At 44.8% G+C, this 25,963-nt stretch overlaps 1 protein-coding gene across 1 annotated transcript in view; it reads right to left on the reverse strand.

Moving 5' to 3' along the window:
- Positions 1-25,963, reverse strand: part of si (sucrase-isomaltase) — a 191,940-nt gene that overhangs the window by 87,107 nt on the left and 78,870 nt on the right. Inside the window, 7 exon segments of the mRNA XM_033031193.1 lie at positions 12,421-12,470; positions 13,004-13,092; positions 13,758-13,882; positions 18,450-18,506; positions 20,791-20,875; positions 25,225-25,379; positions 25,499-25,615. Of these exon segments, the coding sequence (XP_032887084.1) occupies positions 12,421-12,470; positions 13,004-13,092; positions 13,758-13,882; positions 18,450-18,506; positions 20,791-20,875; positions 25,225-25,379; positions 25,499-25,615 (678 nt within the window).

Here is a 25,963-nt window from a genome sequence, read left to right on the forward strand (position 1 = left end):
CACTCTGTCCCTAGTCAACGATCAGCCTATCAGGGAAGCTCCCTGCCTGGGGTTATCTGTTGGTGGCCCTGATTTGTCCCGGACTTTTCTTGCTTCCAGTTCCTCCTCCCCTACAATCTGTCTGAAGAAGGGTCCCGACCCGAAACACCACCTATCAACTTTCTCCAGAGATGCTGCCTGGCCTGTTGAGTTACCCCAGTATTTTGCGTCTATCTTTGATACACAACAACGCTGAGAACTATATTCTGCACTCTGTATCTTCCTCTTAGTTCTACCTACTGTACGAGTTTATATCAACGGGTCGATGGTTGAAAGGGTCAAGAGCTTCAAATTCCTGGGCGTGCACATCTCTGAAGATCTTTCCTGGTCCGAGAACACTGATGCAATTATCAAGAAAGCACATCAGCGCCTCTACTTCCTGAGAAGATTACGGAGAGCCGGTTTGTCAAGGAGGACTCTCTCTAACTTCTACAGGTGCACAGTAGAGAGCATGCTGACCAGTTGCATCGTGGCTTGGTTCGGCAACTTGAGCACCCTGGAATGGAAAAGACTACAAAAAGTAGTAAACACTGCCCAGTCCATCATCGACCTCCCTTCCATCGAGGGGATCTATCGCAGTCGCTGCCTCAAAAAGGCTGGCAGTATCATCAAGGGCCCACACCATCCTGGCCACACACTCACCTCCCTGCTACCTTCAGCCTGAAGACTGCAACGACCAGGTTCAGGAATAGCTACTGCCCCACAGCCATCAGGCTATTGAACTTGGCTCGGACAAAACTCTGAACATTAATAGCCCATTATCTGTTATCTGCACTTTATCAGTATACTTATTCATGTGTGTATATATTTATATAATGGTATATGGACACACTGATCTGTTTTGTAGTCAATGCCTACTATGTTCTGTTGTGCTGAAGCAAAGCAAGAATTTCATTGTCCTATCAGGGACACATGGCAATAAACTCTCTTGAATCTTGAATCTTGAGTTTGACTTGATTGTATTTATGTTTCGTATTATCTGATCCGATTGAATAGCATGCAAAACAACGCTTCCACTGTACACGTGACAATATTAAACCTGGACCTTGTTAATAAACAAATAAAGGTTGTGGTCTACTGAAAGAGCAACCATAAAAATGATTCAACCATTCATTCATTCTGATCAGAATCGCTTCAATTTTACATTAATTGGGATCAGAATGGCTCACATTAATGGGTTCACTTTTACCGCAGACAGGCAACTAATAGCGGCTGCGTGTTCACTGTCTTTTCTTGTCGAAGTTGCAAGTTGACATTGCACAGAGAGAGAACTAGGGCACGGGAACTTGGATGAACTGAACAAGCAGCTGTGCATCTTAACAAACCAAATTCAAGGACATGCAACTGAGGAGCGCTGGAACTGAGAAGCAAGTGGATTGATATTCAAAATAGATTCAGAAAAAGAAATAATGAGGGCACGGCAATGATTGTATTTTCAGCGACAGAAAGGGAGACAGAAAAGAGAAAGGTACATTCCATTAAAAAACTCCTACAATACCTGAAGGGATTAGCCTCTACGCTCGCTCTTAATTCCCAGTGCCAACAAGGTCGATTTGCAGAAATTAATACTTACCATATTGTTCAAATGAGAACCTCCACTAGACAAGACTCAAGAGGCTATGTGTGCAGGAAGGAACTGCAGATGCCTCTGCTCAAGCTGACGTGATCTCCCGGTTGCTAAACACTTTAACTTCCATACCCATACTGACCTTTCTGTCCTGGGCCTCCTCCACTGCCTAACTCCAAATTGGAGGAACAGCACCTTATATTTTGCTTGGGCAGCTTACAACCCAGCGGTATGAACATTGACTTCTCTAACTTCAAGGAACCCTTGCTTTCCCTCTCTCTCTCCATCCCTTCCCCACCCTAGTTCTTTGACAAGTTTCACTGTCCACCTTCCCCTCAGCTTACAATGATCCATTCTACATTTCCTTGATCATCGACTACTTTGATCTGCTGTTTTTTCACATCTTCCCCTTATCTCTATGTCCCCCCTCTCCCTTGACTGCCAGCCTGAAGAAGGGTCTCGACCCGAATCATCACCCATCCCTTCTCTCCACTGCTTGTCCTGCTGACTATAGTGGGATTAGCTCCTTTTGGTTTGTATTGTGCAAATGGAACAACTATATAACAATAGTAAGTAAGATAATGAGATGCCATTTCTGCGACACAACTCAGACTATTGCTGTTATTTGGTGGATAAAGGGCCTGTCCCACTTACGCGACCTTGGCTCGCAAATTACGCGACCTCGTGGTTGCTTGAGGAGTACGGGCACCGTATGGCCGTGCGGGGCTGGTCCCACTTAGAAGCGCGGAGGGGTATGGTGTTGTGCGGGGCTGGTCCCGACATCGCGCGGGGCTCCGAAATTCCTGCAGTGACCGAAATCTTCGCGTGCCAACGGCCTATCAGCCCACATACACTCGCAGGCGCATTGCGGTCGTATGCAGCATCTTGACGGCGTACGCCTAGCGCGTGGCGTTGCATGATGACGTCATATTGTGATGTGTTGCTGCAATTAAGAATTTAATTGTTCTGCCTGGGGCAATATGACAATAAAACATAGAAACATAGAAAATAGGTGCAGGAGTAGGCCATTCGGCCCTTCGAGCCTGCACCGCCATTCAATATGATCATGGCTGATCATCCAACTCAGTATCCTGTACCTGCCTTCTCTCCATACCCCCTGATCCCTTTAGCCACAAGGGCCACAGTTCATTGGCTATATTTAAGAGGGAGTTAGATGTGGCCCTTGTGGCTAAAGGGATCAGGGGGTATGGAGAGAAGGCAGGTACGGGATACTGAGTTGGATGATCAGCCATGATCATATTGAATGGCGGTGCAGGCTCGAAGGGCCGAATGGCCTACTCCTGCACCTAATTTCTATGTTTCTATGTTAAATATAGCCAATGAACCGGCCTCAACTACCATATGTGGCAGAGAATTCCAAAGATTCACCACTCTCTGTGTGAAAAATGTTTTCCTCTGTGAAAACACTCTTGACTAGGGTAGTGTTAATGTGGGGGGATCGCTGGTCGGTGCGGACTCGGTGTGCTGAAGGGCCTATGCCTGCACTGTATCTCTAAACCTGCAACAATATTCTATCCACTTAAGAGGAGGGGAAATGAGTTACTTCAGGAGTTGCACATTATGAATTTATCTATTATGCTTCAGTCTCTTTGGGTTCCTTTCATAATCATTAAAAGGCTAAATGCTGCAGTGTCAGACTATGAGCTGATCTCATGGATCCAGTAAAGCCCAATCATTTATTATTTAAATTGCTGATCTGCACAATTTGAGCTTCATTTGCAGGTCTTAAAGTGAGTGGGAACAGATACTTCAGAATTGAAGCAGACAGCCATAGCTCAAAATGGCAATATGCACCAGTTTAAGGCTAGCTGGCCTGTATATACATGGAACTAAAAATGACCAGTGTTTCAATCGTTATGAAGACCGCATGAATGGAAGAATTGCCACGTTCGGGTCATAAGATAGGTAGCGCAGTGGTGGAGTTGCTGCCTTACAGTGCCAGAGACCTGGGTTCGATCCTGACCATGGGTGCTGTCTATACTGAGTTTGTTCGTTCTCTCTGTGACTGCGTGGGTTTCCTCCAGGTGCTCCAGCTTCCTGCCACATTCCAAAGACGTACAGGTTTCTAGGTTAATTGGCTTCTGTAAAATTGACCCTAGTGTGTAAGATAGATGGCTGACCGCCAGTCGGCACTGACATAGATGTGGACCAAACACGGGCAGATGGGATCGATGCAGCTGGGACATATTGGCCGGTGTGGGCAAGTTGGCCCAAAGAGTCTGTTTCCACACTGTATTACTCTGTGATTCTATGACATGTTGGGCCAAAGGAGATGTTTCCATGTGGTATCTTTAAACTAAACTAAATAAATGATGTTGCATGAAAGCATTTGTGTTGGTAGCCTGGTATGAAGATAAGGACTACTTGCTTTTCAAAGGCATTCTCCCCCACTGTGATGGTACACTGTGCCTTGGAAGTGGTGACAGACAAGGCGTTCATAAGATCTAGGAGCAGAATTGGGCCATTCGGCCCATCAAGTCTACTCCACCATCCAATCATGGTTGGTCTGTCTTTCCCTCTCAACCCCATTCTCCTGCCTTCTCTCCATAACCGTTTGCTGTTAAAAATACATGCTGGATCTGGGAACAAGGGCATGAAGGTATGGCCCCTTCAGGGGGAAGCTACAGTAGGAACTCATTAATTGAATGATGCAGAGAGTTGATGGATTATTTTTTTTTAAGATGGGGGAGATGGTTAGTATTCTTCTTGCGTATGGCGTGCACAGCCTAAAGTTGTAGATCAAGGGTAGACATCCAGGCCAGGACAGCATCAGTTACTGGGTGGATGGCTTTGTTGCCACCAGGGAAAAGCCTCAGTGAACAGTCATACACGATGTGTGGGATGGTCTGGTCTGGATGTCCGCAGTCGCAAGCAGGGCTGTCTGTCATCCCCCACTTATGCAGGTGATGGGCTGTTGTTGCATGGAGGGTGCGGATTCTGTTCAGGGTTAGTCATTGCTTGCGATGGAGGTCAAAACCCGGTGGTTTCACTGTAGGGTCTGTGGTGACGTCTCCGTTGTTGGTGTTGGCATCTTTCCAGTCTTGGAGTCAAATGGTTAGTAGTGATGATCCCTCGTTGTTAGCTCCACAATTCCATTCAGTTTTAATGAAAACATATATAAATCTAGGAGATCAGTACACCAAGACACCATGAAGAGCAGATAATGGAATCTTGCATTGAACACAAAGTGCTGAGTAACTCACGAGGTAAGGCAGCATCTCTGGAGGACATGGATTGGTGATGTTTCGGGATGGGACCTTTCTTCAGACTATGAGGTAATTGAAGGAAGCAGAGACTGAACTGATTTTTTTTTAAACTGGGGAGATAGTGAATTACTCCAGTACTTTGAGATCAATATAAAGTTTGCCGATAACTTAGGCTAAACCTAGCGACGTGAATAGTTTTTTTTTCATAATGACACAAACAAAAAATAGTAAAATGGGCAGAAATATGTTGGATGCGACTCCATGCAAAGACAGCTAAAGAACTTTAAGAACATGAATTTCACAGTGCTTGCATTTTTCACATGTGACAATAAAATCACCATTGAACCATTAAATGATGCTTTCCAGAACAATAACATGCAAAGTCAAAAAAAAAGAACATATAGGCTCATACCAGGATTGTATTCGTTTTATGCAAAAGAATTTCTAGTTCAATATATATTACGTGATGTGATCTTGGAACTAGTCAATAAGCACAAATCCTTGACATTCATAGACAATAACCTTCTTAAGTTGATAAAGTAGGTTACTTGAATTTATAAACATGAGAAAAGATTAGAAAATAAAAAGAAGTAAATCAATGTTACATATTGACAACTTCTAGCCCGACATTTCCGAAAAGAGGTGAAAGTCTTTAAAAATGAAAACAAAACCCAAGCAAGATCAAGAGGCAAAAATTAAAGGCTGGAGGAACTTGGCAGGTCTGTGGAGCCAAATGACAAGCAACGTTTTTGGTTGGAACCCTTTATTGGACTGACGGAGTGGAGGAGGGGGGAACAGGAAGAGGGAGGTGTGGATGGGGCAAAGCCTTGCAAGTGATAGGTGGATACAGGTGTGGGGAGGGGGTCTGGCTAGGAGAGATGGATGGAGTACGTGACAGGGATAAAAAAGAGTTAAGATGGTGGTAAGATAAGAGTGAAGTGTAAAAGCCGGAGTGAGAGATATTGGTGGAAGGGAGTGGGGAAAGGAGGAAGGTGGAGGATAAAAGGGAAACATGGAACACAGGAATGGGAGATGAACAAAAGCGAGCAAGGTGATTGGGATGGTGGAAGAAGTGTCTGCACATTAAGGCTTAGACTTTACTTTGGAGGCACAGGGTGGAATAAGGCCCTTCGGCCCACTGAGTCCTTGCCGACCAGCGATTAACACTAATCCTACACACTAGGGGTAATTCTGCAATTTACCAAAGCCAATTAACCTACAAAACTGTACGTCTTTGGGGGAAACCAGAGCACCCGGAGAAAACCCACGCTGGGAGAACATCCTGACTCCGAGGGCGAGGGTCAGGGGAAGAAAGAAGGTTGCTGGGGGAGTATTCAAGATGAGTATTCAAGATGGTGAACATCTTGATGGAGAAAATCCATTCCCATTCTATAACAAAGTCAAAAATCAGAGCTCTTCAACGTGAAATATTTTATGAAAGAACTGTTGTGGAGATGAGGAGAAATTTTTGAATTCTCTAACCTCTGCAAAACACCCCCTTCCCTTTCTCCTCTAGAAGTCCACCCCTTCTTCCACCACCCCCCTTCCTTGAGTCCTGGCTGAGTTTGCACCTATCTCTGTCCTCCCCTCCACTTTCACCTACATTCCTAAACAATTTGCATTTCATCAAATCCTCTACCTTCACATTCCTTTTAACTCACGCCTAGCCAGTGTTCATTTCTAACCTTTGTCCAAGCATCTGCCTATCAACTCCCCCCCGTCACCTTTGCTCACCTATGACCTGCCAGGCTTTGTCCCACCCCTGCATGGAAGGACATTCGTGGAGAGGTTGGGTGAGTGGGCAGAAGCATGGCAGATGCAGTTTAATGTGGGTAAATGTGAGATTATCCACTTTGGTAGCAAAAACAGGAAGGCAGATTATTATTATCTAAATGGTGTCAAGTTGGAAAAAGGGGAAGTACAACGGGTTCTGGGGGGTCCTTGTACATCAGTCTATGAAAGTAAGCATGCAGGTACAGCAGGCAGTGAAGAAAACGAATGGCATGTTGGCCTTCATAACAAGAGGAGTTAAGTATAGGAGCCAAGAGGTGCTTCTACAGTTGTACAGGGCCCTAGTGACGCCACACCTGGTATTGTGTGCAGTTTTGGTCCCTTAATTTGAGGAAGGACATTCTTGCTATTGAGGGAGTGCAGCGTAGGTTTACAAGGTTAATTCCTGGGATAGCGGGACTGTCATATGCAGAGAGAATGGAGCGGCTGGGCTTGTATACTCTGGAGTTTAGAAGGATGAGAGGATATCTTATTGAAACATATAAGATTATTAAGGGTTTAGATTTAGAAAGTTAGATTTAGCTCTTAGGGTTAACGGAATCAATGGATATGGGGAGAAAGCAGGGTACAGATTTTGGATGATTATTCATGATCATATTGAATGGCGGTGCTGTCTTGAAGGGCCGAATGGCCTACTCCTGCACCTATTTTCTATGTCTCTCTATTTAAACTATCAAGGAATTTGGCAGGACCAACCAATATCATCAATGTCAGATTGCAAGCACATGCAACAAAGTTGGCACAACTGGTATAGTTGCTGCCTCACAGCACCAGACATCTACGTTTGATCCTGTCCACAGGTGCTGTCTGTGTGAGGAGTTTGGACGTTCTCCCAATGATCACATGGGTTTCCTCTGGGTTCTCCAGTTTGACTCCCCCATCCCAAAGACGTGTAAGGTTTATAGGTTAATTGGCTTCTGCAAATTGCCCCTAGCGTGGAGCATAAAATGGGTGATCGCTGGTTGGCATGGGGGGGGGGGGGGAACAAATTGGAAATACAAGGATAGAGTTGAAGGGAAAGAGAGTATAGGAAAAGTTAAAAAAGACACTGGAATTAACAGGACAAAAAGCTCACGAAGGGATAGGAGAGTATTGCCAAGTGAAATAGGAATCGATGTGAAAGATGAGGTGAGTAATGGATTTAAAGTATTATATATGAATGCGCGAAGTATAAGAAGTAAAGTGGATGAGCTTGAAGCTCAGTTAGAGATTGGTAGATATGACATTGTGGGTATTACAGAGACATGGCTGCAGGAGGATCGGGGCAGGGAACTGAATATTCAGGGTTACACATCCTATAGAAAGGACAGGCAGGTGGGCAGAGGAGGGGGGATAGCTCTGTTGGTGAGGGATGAAAAATGGGAGTTATCGCCAGACCCCAAAACAGTAGCCTGGATTTAGGGTGCAAGTTGCAGCAGTTAAAATTGCCATGTAACAAAGGCAATGCCACTCTGGTTAAGGGAGATTTCAATATGCAGGTAGACTGAGAACATCAGGTTGGTTTTGGACCCTAAGATAGGGAGTTTGTAGAGTACTTCAAAGATGGATTCTTAGAGCAGCTTGTATTGGAGCCTAACAGAGAGAGGCATTTCTGGATTTAATGTTGTGTAATGAACCAGATTTAATAAGGGAACTCAAGGTAAAGGAACCGCTAGGACCATAATATGATTAGTTTTAACCAGCAATTTGAGAGGGAGAAGGTTACATCAGAAGTGTCAGTGTTGCAGTTGAACAAAGAGGACTATGAAGGCATGAGAGTGGAGCTGGCCAAGGTCGACTGGAAAAGGATCCTGGCAGGAATGACGGTGGAACAGCAATGACAGGAATTTCTGGGCATAATCCAGAAGATGCAGGATCATTTCATTCCAAGGAGGAAGAAAGATTCTAAGGGGAGTAAGAGGCAACCGACAAGGGAAGTTAGGGATGGTATAAAACTAAAAGAAAAGGTGCATAACATAGCAAAGAGTAGCCGGAAGCCAGAGGATTGGGAAACTTTCAAGGGACATCAGAAGGTAACAGAAAGGGCAATACGGGATGAAAAGATGAAGTGCGAAGGTAAGCTCACCAAGAATATAAAGAAGGATAGTAAAAGCTTCTTTAGGTATGTTAAGAGAAAAAGATTAGTAAAGACAAATGTGGGTCCCTTGAAGGCAGAAACAGGTGAAATGGGGAACAAGGAAATGGCAGAAGAGTTGAACAGGTACTTTGGTTCTGTCTTCACTATGGAACACACAAACAATCTCCCAGATGTACTAGAGGACAGAGGATCTAGGGAGACAGAGGAACTGAAAGAAGTTTGCATTAGGCGAGAAATAGTATTGGGTGGACTGAAAGCTGATAAATCCCCAGGGCCTGATGGTTTCCCTCAGGGTACTCAAGGAGGTTACTCTAGAAATTCTGGATGCATTAGTGATCATTTCCCAATGTTCTATAGATTCAGGATCAGTTCTTGTGGATTGGAGGGTAGCTAATGTTATTCCACTTTTCAAGAAAGGAGCAAGAGAGAAATCAGGGAATTATAGACCAGTTAGCCTGACATCCGTGGTGGGGAAGTTGCTGGAGTCAATTATTAAATAAGTAATAATGGCGCATTTGGAAAGCAATAAAAGGATTAGTCCATGTCAGCATGGATTTATGAAGGGGAAATCCTGCTTGACTGATCTTTGAGGATGTGACAAGTAAAATGGATGAAGGAGAGCCAGTGGATGTATGTATATGGGCTTTCAGAAAGCCTTTGATAAGGTCCCACAGGAGATTAGTGGGCAAAATTAGAGCACATGGTATTGGGGATAAGATATTGACAAGGATAGAGAATTGGTTGGCAGACAGGAAACCAAGAGTGGGAATAAACGGATCCCTGTCAGAATGGCAGGCAGTGGCGAGTGGAGTGCCGCAAGGCTCGGTGCTGGGGCCGCAACTATTTACAATATATATTAATGATTTAGATGATGGAATTAAAAGTAACACTAGCGAATTTGCAGATGGCACAAAGCTGGGTGGCAGTGTGAACTGTGAAGAGGATGCTAGGAGGTTGCAGGGTGACTTGGACAGGTTGAGTGAGTGGGCCGATGCATGGCAGATGCAGTATAATGGAGATAAATGTGAGGTTATCCACTTTGGCGGCAAGAACAAGGAGGCAGATTATTATCTCAATGGTGTCAGATTAGGATTGGGAAGTGCAACGAGACCTGGGTGTCCTTGTACACTAGTCACTGAAAGTAAACATGCAGGTATAGCAGGCAGTGATGGAAGCCAATAGTAATGCCACTGTGGTTAAGGGAGATTTCAATATGCAGGTAGACTGAGAAAATCAGGTTGGTTTTGGACCCTAAGATAGGGAGTTTGTAGAGTGCCTCCGAGATGGATTCTTAGAGCAGCTTGTATTGGAGCCTAACAGAGAGAGGCATTTCTGGATTTAGTGTTGTGTAATGAACCAGATTTAATAAGGGAACTCAAGGTAAAGGAACCGCTAGGAGGTAGTGACCATAATATGATTAGTTTTAACCTTCATAATAAGAGGATTTGAGTATAGGAGTAAAGAAGTCCTTCTGCAGTTGTACAGTTGCAGGTCCTTCGGCAGTGGAGGCCGATTCACTGGATGAATTTAAAAGAGAGCTCTAGGGGCTAGCGGAATCAAGGGGTATGAGGAAAAGGCAGGCACGGGTTACTGATTGTGGATGATCAGCCACGATCACAATGAATGTCAGTGCTGGCTCGAAGGGCTGAATGTCCTCCTCTTGCACCTATTGTCTATGTTTCTAATTCATTTTAAGTGAGAAAAGTGCTGACCCACAATTTTCCTGAAAGATTACAGCCCATTTCAGAAATATGGAAAAAGTGAGTGTTAAAAAATGTTTAAAAACAATAAAAAAGACAATACAAGTATAATCAGTCCTCCCACTCCAAAGCAGCTCTCTAAATAAACTTGCTGCAAACAACATTGCTGTCTTTTCTTGACATCACATCTTGGCAAGTATACATTGACTTTGCAAGTGGTGCAATATGCAATTCCCAGTACGATGTATATAGTTTAGTTTAGTTTAGCGATACAGCGTGGAAACTGGCCGTTCGGCCCACCGGGTCCGCACCAACGAGCGATCTCCACACATTAACACTATCCTACACACACACACACTAGGGACAATGTTACATTTATGCCAAGCCAATTAACCCTCAAACCTGTGGGTCTTGAGTGTGGGAGGAAAAATGGTAAATCTTGGGAGAAAAACCCACGCGGCCACGGGGAAAACGTACAAACTCTGTGCGGACAGCACCCGTAGTCAGGATCGAACCCGGGTCTCTGGCCGCTGCAAGCCCCGTAAGGCAGCAACTCTACCGCTGCGCTACTGTGCCACCCTGACAATGAGAAAGGTGTGATTTTTTTGAAACTCAAGGTATTGTGTCTTGGAAGTTGGAAAATAAAAGAGTTATTTGATTGAAAGTATTAAAGCTAGTTGCTGGAGTAGAAAGAAACTACTTGGAAATGTACGTCCAGGGGGGGGGAGGCAGAGTCCAGGGCCGGTCTATCAGGCATGAAATTAGAAAACACTTCTACAGAAGGTTGGAGGTTCAGAACTCTCTTCCACCGACGACAATTGTTTGCAAGGTCAAGTGTTAATTTTAAGGCTGTGAAATATACATTTTGACAACAAAAGAATTTATGGGATATAGGAAAAATGTGGGTTTACTTTAGTTTGTAGGTACAGCAAAGATACAGGGCCTTTGGCCAACCGAGCCGCCACTGACCACTAATACCATTCTACGCACTCGGGACAATTTAGGACCTTTACCGAAGCAAATAAACCGACAATCCTGCACGTCTTTGGAATGTGGGAGGTAACTGGAGCATACGGTCACAGGGAGAACGTACAAACTCCATACCGACAGCATGCTTAGACAGGATCGAACCTGGGTCTCTGGTGCTGTAAAAGCAGCAACTCTACCGCTGCGTCACCGTGCCGCCGTGTGTATGGTATGTCTTACGGAATGGTGGAGCTGGTTCCAGGGTGGGGGGAATCTTATTTTCCTCTCTTTAGATCTGGAGAGTTATAGAGGCTTGCACATGAAATGGGCGCAGGATAGTGATAAAATCAGAAAGAAATTGGCCCAATGCCAACTCTCCCACTGCAGCGGTGGTGGTCCTGTATTCCAGCACACAATGCTGGAGTAACTGCGCTGATATATTGTGTAGGAAGGAACTGCAGATGCTGGTTTACACCGAAGAAGACACACAATGCTGGAGTAACTCTGTGGAGAGAAAGAATGGATAACATTTCGGGTCGAGACCCTTCTTCAGACCCTCCTGAGAAATGCACATTCAAAAGTCTGAAGAAGGTGTCTCGACCCGAAACGTCACCCATTCCTTCTCTCCAGAGATGCTGCTTGTCCCGCTGAGTTACTCCAGCATTGTGTGTCCATCTTCAGTGCCCTCCTGCAGATTTAGATGGACCACACTTACTTCATAAATCGCCTATTGATTGGGACCATGACGTTGTTGAGGCAAGTCATGAGATATGATTTTCCTCCAAGTACTTATCTGAATCAGTTTCGTTGATAACCGATATGCTATCAAATATTAACCTTTCCACAGAATGGCGAATGAACATCGACTGATATATTTGCTGACACTCCAGAATGACAAATCTTACTGGCAGCAGTTGACACCAGCGCAGCTTTAAAGTGTACATATATTTCCCATCACAAATCTCTGTGAACAGTTGCGTGTTCCCTGCATGAACGTACGAGCAAGTGTGGAATATAATAACTTTCAGAAATTGTAAATGAATCAAGACTAACCTCCATAATTGAAAAATGGTAGAGAATGTACATTTCCTTTTCGAACGAATCTGCAACATAAAACCAGCGCAAATCACTACACACATCATTCCAGTGATGGTCATGAATAATTTGAGTTTAAACTAATCATATTATGTTGCAGTGAAATTTAAAAAAAAACAATCAGGACTAACGATAAAGAACAACTAAAAGATCGCATCATTGGAGGAGGTAGTTGAGGCTGGGACTATCCCAACATTTAAGAAACAGTTAGACAGGTACATGGATAGGACAGGTTTGGAGGGGTATGGACCAAACGCGGGCAGGTGGGATTAATGTAGCTGGGACATGTTTGTCGGTGCGGGCAAGTTGGGCCGAAAGGCCTGTTTCCACACTGTATCACTCTATCACTCTAATAAAGATGACAAACAGTAGTTAACAGCTAAAAGCAGTGATAACAATTAGAAATGACGTCTACATCCATCTGAACAAATAGTTATTCTGCTAAAGATTATTTATCTGATCAGAATTAGTTTGGTAGCCATTCCGCATTCAAAGTCACCGTTCGCTGTGTTATAGGTTGCTGAAGTATCTTGTACACTACCTTTGGTTTCTCCATCATCCCAGAATAAATCTCCACTGGCCTTTCCTTGTTCATCAAGGGCAATGAGGAGACCGAGAGGATTCTTCCGACTGAAAAACAGCAGAATATTTAGTTCAGTTTATTAATCCCACTCGTCCCAGGTACAGCAAAAAGCTTTTGTCACATGTTATCCAGTCAAAGAGTCTATACATGATTACTTTGAATTTAGCTTATTGTCATGCACATCACATGTACCGAGGTACAGTGAAAAGCTTTTGTTGCGTGCTAACCAGTCAGCGGAAACATCATACATGATTACAATCGAGCCGTCCACAATGTACAGATGCATGATGAAGGAAATAACGTGAATAACGTCTAGTGCAAGATAGAGTCCAGTAAAGTCCGATCAAAGATAGTCTGAGGGTCTCCAATGAGGTAGATAGTAGCCCATGACTGCTGTCTAGTTGTTGGTAGGATGGTTCTGTCACCTGATACCAGCTGGGAAGAAACTGTCCCCGAACGTGGAGGTGTCTGTTTTCACACTTCAATACTTTTTGCCTGATGGGAGAGGGGAGAAGAGGGAGTGGCCAGGGCGCGACTTGTCCTTGATTATGATGTTGGCCTTGCCGAGGCAGCGTGAGGTGTTATCGGAGTCAATGGAAAATTACAGATAAAATTTATAAGATGCATGTCTGTGATAACTTCATTATCTGTGATATTTTAATCGAACGTGTTTAACTTCAGTAAAACAAAGCATAAATCCAGCTACACATACCTATAAAATGTAGTTTTGGCTGGCTGTTGTGTAGGGAAGATAAATCCTCCTCTGACATGTAGTCCCAGTTTATTCGCTGGTAGAGACATATTTACAAACTGCTTTCGAGATGTTACAGCAGCACCCTAATTTAACAATAAAAGTTGTAAAGACATAGATACCTATTGTTATATTTAGAATTGCACAGGGTTAGGTGGCCTCTAATGCATACGAGAATATTTAATATTCTTAACCTCGTTTCTTTTTGCTTTTAAGTTGCTTTTTTAGAAATACCGCGGGGAAACAGGCCCTTCGGCCCATCGGGTCCACGTAGGCCAGCGACCATCTATACACGGGTACTATTCTAGACACGAGGACAACTTTTACAGAAGCCAGTTAAACTACAAACCTCTAAGCCTTTGGAGCGTGGGATGAAACCGGAGCACCCGGAGAATACCCACGCAGGTCATGGGGAGAACATGCAAACTCAGCACAGACAGCACCAGGAGTCAAGATCGAATCGGGGCCGCAACTCTATCGCTGTGTCATGCATAGAAAATAGGTGCAGGAAGGGCCATTTGGCCCTTCATTGTGATCATAGAAATATAGAAAATAGGTGCAGGAGTAGGCCATTCGGCCCTTCGAGCCTGCACCGCCATTCGATATGATCATGGCTGATCATCCAACTCAGTATCCCATCCCTGTCTTCTCTCCATACCCCCTGGTCCCTTTAGCCACAAGGGCCACATCTAACTCCCTCTTAAATATAGCCAATGAACTGGCCTCAACTACCTTCTGTGGCAGAGAATTCCACAGATTCACCACTCTCTGTGTAAAAAATTATTTTCTCATCTCGGTCCTAAAAGACTTCCCTCTTATCCTTAAACTGTGACTCCTAGTTCTGGACTTCCCCAACATCGGGAATAATCTTCCTGCATCTCGCTTGTCCAACCCCTTAAGAATTTTGTAAGTTTCTAATATACCTTGAATCCACTAGCCCCTAGAGCTCTATCTAACTCTCTTTTTAATTCATCCAGTGAATGGCCTTGACTGCCTTCTGTGGCACCTTATCTTTTAGTTTTATTAACCATATAACATATAACCATATAACAATTACAGCACGGAAACAGGCCATCTCGGCCCTACAAGTCCGTGCCGAACAACTTTTTTCCCTTAGTCCCACCTGCCTGCACTCATACCATAACCCTCCATTCCCTTCTCATCCATATGCCTATCCAATTTATTTTTAAATGATACCAACGAACCTGCCGCCACCACTTCCACTGGAAGCTCATTCCACACCGCTACCACTCTCTGAGTAAAGAAGTTCCCCCTCATGTTACCCCTAAACGTCTGTCCCTTAATTCTGAAGTCATGTCCTCTTGTTTGAATCTTCCCTATTCTCAAAGGGAAAAGCTTGATCACATCAACTCTGTCTATCCCTCTCATCATTTTAAAGACCTCTATCAAGTCCCCCCTTAACCTTCTGCGCTCCAGAGAATAAAGACTTAACTTATTCAACCTATCTCTGTAACTTAGTTGTTGAAACCCAGGCAACATTCTAGTAAATCTCCTCTGTACTCTCTCTAGTTTGTTGACATCCTTCCTATAATTGGTCGTCCAAAATTGTACACCATACTCCAGATTTGGTCTCACCAATGCCTTGTACAATTTTAACATTACATCCCAGCTTCTATACTCATTCCATCCCTAACTTCTCTTGTCAGCCACGGTTGCCTCTTACTCCCCTTAGAATCTTTCTTCCTCTTTGGAATGAAATGATCCTGCATCTTCGGGATTATGTCCAGAAATTCCTGCCATTGCTGTTCCACCGTCATTCCTTCGTTAACAACTTTGGAATGAAAGAATAGGCGATGTTTGGGGTCAGAATCAGTCTGAAGAAGGGTCCTGAGCCGAAATGTCGTTTGTCCATTCCCCCCAAAGATGCTGTCTGACTTGTTGAGTTCCTCCAGCACTTGCCTTTTCAATATATCTGAATGTCACCAGCATTTAAAACAATCTCAAATTTATCCAAAAACTATTTAAAAGATCTTAAAAATGAAGATTAAAATATACAAATACTTAAAACACCTCTAAACAGCTTCAAACATTGACATAAACTGAATTAACTCAGTAAACCGAGTTAACTTACACATGGTCCCTTGCAGTTGTATTCAAACAAATGGATTCACTGTCTCTTTGCCAAGTCTAAACCTCGGCTGACAGATTCCCCAACGTAGCTGCTGGACACAGCAGGGAATCTACACTCCACAACTTGCAGCACACCGACACAGCCGCTGCCTCACAGCACCAGAGACCCGGGTTCGATCCTGACCTCGGGTGCTGTCTGCGTGGAGTTTGCACTTTATCCCTGGGACCGCATGGGTTTGCTCCGGTTTCCTCGTGCAGGTTTGTTTGCAGGTTGATTGGCCCTCTGTAAATTGCCCCCAGTGGATGAGAAAGTGAGACAACATGGAACTAGTGTAAGCGGGTGATTGATGGTCGGCATGGGCTTGGTGGGGCGAAGGGCCCTTTGTCCTGCTCTATCTTTTCAATCGATCAAAATGGAGGAGAATAGGTTCCAACATGCCCTGGTACATTGGACTACAACTAATGTGCCTCCTGCAGCTCCCTGTTGCACACATATTCTCTGCATGAGCTTTGTCCTTCTCCTTTAGTACATCTGCAGCTCAGGAAAACATCTACCAAAACACCGTTGCCCGCTGTAGGCAGGCTTTAAATTAAATGTCAGATCTAACCAGCAATTCATGTCAAGGAAATCATGTTGTCCCTCGTGCTCTGTCTTCATTTCTCAGGATGTGTGCACTCTTAGCAAGACAAGCGAGATAGTGATCGACTTCAGGAAGAGAAGCGATCCACATACCCCAGTTTGCAATGATGCCGCCAAAGTAGTCAAATTCCTAGGAGTCAATATCACCAACAGCTTCCCCTGGATCACCCACATTGTAACAACGACCAAGAAAGCACACCAATGTCTCTGCATCTTTCGAAGGCTTAAGACGTTCGGCATGTCCCCGACAACTCTCACCAACTTCTACAGATGCGCCAGAGAAAGTATTTTAGCGGAACGCATCACAACATGGTTTAGGAACAGCTCCATCCAAAACTGCAAGAAAATTGCAGAGAATTGTGGATGCAGCCCAGGCCATCACACAAACCAGCCTCCCCTTCCATTTAACTTCATCTACACCTCACGCTGCATTGGCAAGGCCACCATCATAATCAAGGCCTAGTCGCACGCCGGCCACTCACTCTTGTCCTCTCTCCCATCGAGCAAGAGGTACAGAAGCACAACAACAAGAGAGCAGTCCTGAGCAACTATCTTCCTCATTGGAGACCCTCGGGCTATCTTTAATCGGACTTTACTGGATTTTATCTAGCACTAAACATTATCCCCTCTATCATGTATCTCTGTACACTGAGGACAGCCCGATTGTGATCATGTATTGTCTTTCCACTGACTGGTTAGCATGCAACAAAAAGCTTTTCACTGTACCTCGGTTTACGTGCCATAAACTTAACTAAACTAAACTAACCACCTCCACAACACATCGTCTCCAGACCTCAAGGATACCACCATCATTAAAATAATGAGCAGCATCGATGTTCGGCACGGACGCAATGGGCCGAAGGGCCTGTTTTCGTGCTGTATCTTTATATTGTAAAAAACCTGAGCCCTGCGAGGAACCCATTGTCAGAGAGCAGATGGGGAAACGTTGACAAAGAACATCCAGTGAGCTTATGGGCGAATCCTGACAGTGGTGGAACGTACTGCAAAATGGTTGCTCCAGCTCATTATTAAACTGACATTTATTTAAGCATGACAATCATTGATTCCAAGGTAGACACAAAATGCTGGAGTAACTCAGCGGGTGAGGCAGCATCTCTGGAGAGAAGGAATTCCTTCTCTCCAGAGATGCTGCCTCGCCCGCTGAGTTACTCAAGCATTTTGTGTCTACCTTCGATTTTAACCAGCATCTGCAGTGCTTTCAGATAAATCACTGAATCCACATCTGCAAGATCTTGTAGACAGCTTTCAACTGCAATAAGCCAGCAGCAATGTCTGCTCTGTTATCTATCAACTTAAGTATATAGAAATATTATTCATAACCTGGATGGTGTTCCATAACAAGTTCTAGGAGTTTGGTTTAGTTTAGAAATAGAGTGTGGAAACAGGCCCTTCAGCCCACCGAGCCAACCAACACTAATTCTATCCCATAGTCAAGAGTGTTCTATTGTCGTTTGTCCCAGAAGGAATAATAAAATTCTTACAGAATATGTGAACATAGTGCGCTGTAAACAATATAATAAACGAGATAACAATAATAGAGCAGTAATAACAATAACAGTCTAGGTAGATCAGAGCTTATTTGAGGTTGTAGTGTTTAGGGACGATTGTAGTGTTTAGGGACACTAGGGACAATTTAGAGAAGTCAATTAATTTACAATCCCGCACGTCTTTGGAATGTGGGAAGGAAACCAGAGCACCTGGAGAAAACCCACGAGGTCACCGGGAGAACATGCAAACTCCGTACAGATAGCATCCGTTGTCAGGACCGAACCTGGGACTCTGACGCTGTAAGGCAGCAACTCTACCGCTGCGCCACCCCGCCGCCCACTATTCTATGGCAAGGATGGCCAACGATGAACTAGGAATTCAATACAGGAAAATTAACTTAAAGCAACACTTACTACTTCGTAATCATACCAAACGGCGTCAGGAATATAAGCTCGGGCAGATTCAGCACCCTAAAAATATGGAAAAGTGCGAAAAGTGTTAAGATATTTCTGAAAAGATTCTGCCACTCTTACTACAATTGTATTATTTCGTAGACGCGTTATGTAAAACAAATCTGTAGATATCTTCTGAATAGAAGGTATCAAATCCCAAGAGATCTTGATTGGCCTTAGAAAAGTCCCAGATGGAACCCAACAACCAAGCCTTACTGGCTTGTTAGCCGGGGAATAATGAATGATATTTGGGAATCAAAATTATCACGGGACTAAAAGGATAACGGACCTCGATCAAACCATTTTTAAAAATCATACTTGTACTTGAAATGAAAATCATTCTTATTCTGCAATTTTAGTTTAGTTTAGAGTCCACCGAGCCAGCAACGGCCAGCGATTCCCACACACTTACACTATCCTACACAGACCAGGGACAATTGACAACGATACCAAGCCAATTAACCTACAAATCTGTATGTCTTTGGAGTGTGGGAGGCAACCCAGAGATCCCGGAGAAAACCCCCGCAGGTCTTAGGGAGAACGTATAAACTCCGTACAGGCCAGTACCCGTAGCCAGGATCGAACCCGGGACTCTGGCGCTGTAAGGGGGCAGCAACTCCACTGTTATGCCACCGTGCCGCCCAAACAACATTTATTTCAACAACTTTAAAGAGTCAATTTTAACTGTCCCAGAATCCATTATCAAGAACTTTTATAGCTTTAATAATACTTCCTTCGTAAACTTTGAACAAGATATTTTCTGGGCATCTATTTTTGCATAGTTATTGATGGGCTTTTATTAAATTTGGAAAACCACCTCTCCAGCTACAAATGAACCGTGAAGGAAGGTATGGGGACAATAGGTAGACCCAAACAGTGCAGAAACAGGGCCTCCGCAACTCTACCGCTGCGCCACCGTGCCGACTCAATGTAGAAGATGCAGAGAAACGATCAGTTGAAAACAGTGTTGTCATTAGCTTTACAAGAATGAGGGGGGGATTTAATTGAAACCTACAGAATAGTGAAAGGTTTGGATACAGTGGATGTGGAGAGGATGTTTCCACTAGTGGGAGAGTCTAGGACAGAGGTCATAGCCTCAGAATAAAAGGACGTTCCTTTAGGAAGGAGATGAGGAGAAATTTCTTTAGTCAGAGGGTGGTGAATCTGTGGACTTTTTGTAACAGAAGGCGGTGAATGCTAAGTCAGTGGATATTTTTAAGGCAGAGATAGATAGTACGGGTGTCAGAGGTAATGGGGAGATGGCAGAATAGACAATAGACAATAGGTGCAGGAGTATGCCATTCGGCCCTTCGAGCCAGCACCGCCACTCAATGTTCCTGCTTTCTCCCCATACCCCCTTACTCCGCTATCTTTAAGAGCCCTATCTTGCTCTCTCTTGAAAGTATCCAAGGAAGACTCTCTCTAACTTCTACAGGTGCACAGTCGAGAGCATGCTGACCGGTTGCATCGTGGCTTGGTTCGGCAATTTGAGCGCCCTGGAGAGGAAAAGACTACAAAAAGTAGTAAACACTGCCCAGTCCATCATCGGCTCTGACCTTCCTTCCATCGAGGGGATTTATCACAGTCGCTGCCTCAAAAAGGTATCATCAAAGACCCACACCATCCTGGCCACACACTCATCTCCCTGCTACCTTCAGGTAGAAGGTACAGGAGCCTGAAGACTGCAACAACCAGGTTCAGGAATAGCTACTTCCCCTCAGCCATCAGGCTATTAAACCTGGCTCGGACAAAACTCTGATTATTAGCAACCACTTTCTGTTATTTGCACTACCAGTTTATTTATTCATGTGTGTATATATTTATATCATGGTATATGGACACATTTATCTGTTTTGTAGTAAATGCCTACTATTTTCTGTGTGCTTAAGCAAAGCAAGAATTTCATTGTCCTATACAGGGACACATGACAATAAACTCACTTGAACTTGAACCGGTCTCCACCGTCCTCTGGGGCAGCGAATTCCACAGGCTCACCACTCTCTGTGTGAAAACGTGTTTCCTCATCTCCGTTCTAAATGGCTTACCCCTTATTCTTAAATTGTGGCCCCTGGTTCAGGACTCCCTCAACCTCGGGAACATGTTTCCTGCCTCTAGCGTGTCCAAACCCTTAATAATCTTATATGTTTCAATAAGATACCCTCTCATCCTTCTAAATTCCAGAGTGTTGAGAGTAAAGAATGGGGTTAGGAGGGTGAGATCGATCAGCCATGATTAAATGGCAGAGTAGACTTGATTCTCCTCCTTTTCCTTATGACCTTATGAAAGAGTTTAAATAACCTACAGGATCCAACACTGGAGTGATGAGAAGACCAGGTCCCCATAGAAACTGTCGATCAGCAGTCCATGTCTCTTTGTCTGACGAGAACCTTGTAAAAGAAAAAGCAATTCATTCACACAATTGTAGATACTCTTCATGATGTGGATGACGGCTGAGAAATTGAATATTTACTGCTTTTCCCCAAAACTACAGAAAATATTAATATTACAAAATATTATGTACTCAGCAATACATTACTACGATCAACGTTATTATATCTGCTGAAAGACCAGTTTAGATAGAGTGCCTGAAAAACACTACTTCCCAAAACACACCAGACGTCACAGTGGTGCAGCGGGTAGAGCTGCTGCCTCACTGCACCAGAGACCCGGATACCATCCGGCGTGGAGTTTGCAAGTTCTCAGTGTCACCGCCTGGGTTTCCTCCAGGTGCTCCGGTTTCCTCCCGCTTCCCAAGGCGCTTGGATTTGCAGGTTAATTGGCCCTCTGTAAATTGCCCCTAGTGCGTAGAGAGTGGATGAGAAAGTGGGATAACATAGAACTAGTGTGAGCGGGTGGTCGATGATCCGGGTGGGCTGATGGACCTGTCTCCGTGCTGTATCTCTATTCATCATCGTTGAAAACATCAGCGACGCAGTGGTGCTGGTTTCCAACGGGAACGGTGACGGACGCTCCACACATCTCTCTCCTCCGGTTCCTGCGGACTTCCGCCGCTGGAAGTATGGGATTTTGTTGTTGTGTGCTTTATCATCATTCTTTACAATGCCATGTACGACAGTGATCGCAACCTCTACTGAGGGGTTGGACAGGCTAGATGCAGGAAGATTGTTCCCGTGTTGGGGAAGTCCAGAACAAGGGGTCACAGTTTAAGGATAAGGGGGAAATCTTTTAGGACTGAGATGAGAAAAACATTTTTCACACAGAGAGTGGTGAATCTCTGGAATTCTCTGCCACAGAAGGTAGTTGAGGCCAGTTCATTGGCTATATTTAAGAGGGAGTTGGATGTGGCCCTTGTGGCTAAAGGGATCAGGGGGTATGGAGAGAAGGCAGGTACGGGATGATCAGCCATGATCATATTGAATGGCGGTGCAGGCTCGAAGGGCTGAATGGCCTACTCCTGCACCTAATTTCTATGTTTCTATGAAGTGTGGATGGCCGTTGGCTTGCTAGAAGCTCATCCACCCTGTATCTCTAACTAAACAAAAGAAACAAGCTTTTTGTATTTAATAAGAAGGATGCTTGTTGCAGGGGCTTTTTTACACCAAAGACAGACCAAAAGAGCTGGAGTAACTCAGCGCGCCAGACAGCATCTCTGGAGAAGGTGGATAGGTGCCCTTTCGGGTCGAGAGCCTTCTGCAGATTCCAGAGATGCTGCCTAACCTGCTGAGTGACTCCAGCATTGCGTGTACATCTAAGCTTTTCATATTAGTCTTTTAAGGTAGCAAAATCCTCCCTGTTATTTTGTCACAACAAACTAAGCCTTCGGGGGATGAGTAAAAAAGGAGGAATTACACGAGGGAAAACAACAATGGAAAAATTGGAGTGTAAAGCAATTAAATGGAACTTACAAAAGTCGAGTTGAGAACATGAAGCGATTTGAAGATCGCGGAGAAGGATTTAAAAAGAAAATCATTGCGCTGGGATTTTAGGAAGCTCTGTGGCAGTCATAAGAATCAAAAGGCAATGTTATGTGGGCTGGGATGTGTCTGTGATGTGAATCTAAGATGAATTGTTACTGAGGAGGAGCGAGACGGACAACAGGGGCAGTATTAAGGGCGGCACGGTGGCGCAGCGGGAGAGTTGCTGAGAGTTACAGCGCCCGAGACCCGGGTTTGATCCCGACTACGGGTGCTGTCTGTACAGAGTTTGTACGTTCTCCTCATGACCCCGTGGATTTTCTCAGAGATCTTCGGTTTTCTCCCTCACACCAAAGATTTGTAGATGAATCGGCTGGTAAAATAGTAAATTATCGTGTGTGTGTGTGTGTGTATGTGTAAGTATGTGTGCGCGTGCACGTGCACGTGCGTGTGCGTGTGCGTGTGTGTGTGATAGTGTTAATATGCGGGGATCGCTGGTCAGTGCAGACTCGCTGGGCCAAAGGGCCTGTTTCCGCGCGTATCTAAACTAAACGGGCAATAAAAATCAAGTGGGGCTGCAACGAGGAGCGGCCTCCAACAGGAAGACCGGGGGCTCTGGTGCCGACTACTCACCTCACCGTCGCGGAGCTGGCCGAGTCCAGAGCGGGTGGAGCTGTGGTGGACGCTGCTGCGACCCGACCCCCGGAGATTCGGTGGCTGCAACTGCGGGTTTGGCGGACGGTAACACCGGGAGCCCGCGGGTCCCTGGAGGGAGACAGCTTTTCGGGGCTTCCGCAACGGCGACTTCTCCCGCCCGAGTTGCGGGGTTGAAGAGCACCTGGAGCGGGGCCTTACAGCATCGCCCCGCGCGGCTTGGAATGGCTGCGGGCTGCGAGCGCACGCCGGGGGCTCTAACACCAAGACCCGGTGCGCGACCTTGCATCACCCGGCGTGGCGTTAATGGCCACGGGACAATCGCCATCGCCCGCCGGGGGCTTTGACTTTGACTCTGACATCGGGGGGGAGAGTGCAGTGGAGAGAGAAGTTTTTTTGGCCTTCCATCACAGCAATGTGATGGATGTTTATGTAAATTATGTTGTGTCTTGGGTCTATTTGTTTGTAATGTATGGCTGCAGAAACGGCATTTCGTTTGGACCTCAAGGGGTCCAAATGACAATAAATTGAATTGTATTGTATTGTATTGTAAAAATCAAGTCTGGATGTGGAAAAAGACAAGGTTAACAGTTTGCGACGGACAAAACTTGCTGGAGTAACTCAGCGGGTCAGGCAGCATCTCTGGTGAAAGTGGGTAGGTGACCTATCGGGTTGAGACCCGCCCACAGTTTCCAGGGAGGCTGCCTGACCTGCTGAGTTACTCCGGTTTTGTGTTGGAACGCTTCTTCAGACTGGAAGTAGAGGTGGGGGGGGGGGGGGGGGGAGGTGGCTGTGGCATCTAAATAGTTAAACAAGCTGAGAAGTACAGTAGAGGCGCATTGGGGCACAATATCAGGGGGTGGGTAAGCTCTAATAACAAATTCTCTACGGTATTTTATTAATATTAAATTCCTTGGCAGGAATCAATACATTCAAACTATGTCACTGGTAAATGGATTATGGGTCAAAATCATTTTGTTTGTGCACTGTAACCATCAGGAGGAGAATACAGTGTATCCTATTATTTAAGACTTGTTAACACGAACCTCAAGGTGCGAGAGATACAAGTCATAATGGGAATCTTTGCAGCTAACATCCATGAAAAACCGCACTCCAAATCCTCGCTCAAACACATTTAATTTGTTTGGATCCATTTCTGCTCAGCTCGAATAGCTTCCATTTTTTTTTGTACACCCTGATCCTCCTCCACTTCACAATGAATCTCTTTTATTGACAGAGACAGATAGCTTCTTCCCAGGTCTCTGATAATTCCATTCCAACTCGCTAGCTGGAAGGTTGACAATAATAGCCTAAGGTGGTGATTTTCAGAGAAGAAAGATGTGGCTGGAAACTAACATCGTCTTTGATTGCTTCGGCCCAGATCACATGGGTAGAATGATGGGGAGTGGATGGCCAAAGCCAGATCAAAAGGGGAAAAAAAAAAAAAAATCAGAAATCAACCTAATTAACAATCAATTGGCATTGATTAGATTTTCTACCATTTTAATTTCAGCACAAGTCATTCAGTTTAGTTTAGAGATACAGCGTGGAAACAGGCCCTTCGGCCCACCGAGTCCGTGCCGACTAGCAATCCCTGCACACTAACACTATCCTACACTCACTAGGGACAATTTACAATCATACCAAAGCCAATTAATCTACAAACCTGTACATCTTTGGAGGGTGGGAGGAAACCGAAGCACCGGGTAATGGGGAGAACGTGCAAACTCAGTACAGACAGCACCCGTAGACAGGATCGAACCCGGGTCTCTGGCGCTGTAAGGCAGCAGCTCTACAGCTGTGCCACCGTGCCACCCTGCTCAAACTATTCAAGCAGAAAGAATACCATAACATACAGCAAACTTTATTCTACGCACCTTATCTGGGCAGAGAAATAAACGCATTATATTGTTTTGGAATATAATAAGTCTTTAATAATCATCAGAATTCATAGTAGAAACATGGAACTGTAGATAAAAGCACACAAAGTGCTGGAGTATCTCAGCAGGTCAGGCAGCAGTTCTGGAGAACATGGATAGGCGACATTTCAGGTCGAGACCCTTCTTCAGTCTGAAGATGGGTCTTGATCCGTAATGTCACCTATCCACATTCTCCGGTGATGCTGCCTGACCCACTGAGTTACTCCGGCACTTTGTGTCCCTTTTTTTTCTTGCATCAGAATTCATTGACTTTCCAAAAGTACTTACTCGTGGAGTAGCGGCCGAACTACAGTGTCCCCATAGACGTGGGCTTTGTGAAAGAGGGTGTAGAGATAGGGGAGCAACGTGTAGCGAATATTCAGGTAATGTCTGGAACTGTTCACTAAAAGAGAGTTTTCACCAAAATAAGCTGGGTCTTGAGGCTAGAGAGGAAAGATGAGTGTTACTGCAGTTATTAATAAAATCTAACCTTCTAACACGATGATAAATTATTTCCTCCCAATGTCATAACATATTCATTGCCAGCTTTTTGAAAACCTACTTCATAATTTTCAGCATTGTGGTTGCGACAAAATGGATAAAAGGCTCCAACTTGCATCCATCTCCTGCACAGTTCTTCCGTTGTATTACCAAAGAAACCACAAATGTCTGCACCAATCTGCAAAGGTGAAGTACAGTTGTAACTCCATTAGTACTTCAAAGGGTCAAGGTTTGTTTAGTTTAGTTTAGAGATACAGCGCAGAAACAGGCCCTTCGCCCACTGAGTCTGCGTCGACCAGTGGTCCCCGCACATTCACATTATCCTACACACACACACACACACACACGCGGGCCACTTTACACTTATATCAAGGCAGTTGACCTACAAACTTGTACGTCGCTTGGAGTGTGGGAGGAAACCAAAGATCTCAGAGAAAACCCACGTGGCCACGGGGAGAATGTAAAACTGCGCACAGACAGCACTCGTCGTCAGGATCGAACCTGGGTCTCGGGCACTGCAAGCACT

Source organism: Amblyraja radiata, chromosome 13 (genome assembly GCF_010909765.2).
Source record: "Amblyraja radiata isolate CabotCenter1 chromosome 13, sAmbRad1.1.pri, whole genome shotgun sequence".
Lineage (NCBI taxonomy): Eukaryota > Metazoa > Chordata > Chondrichthyes > Rajiformes > Rajidae > Amblyraja > Amblyraja radiata.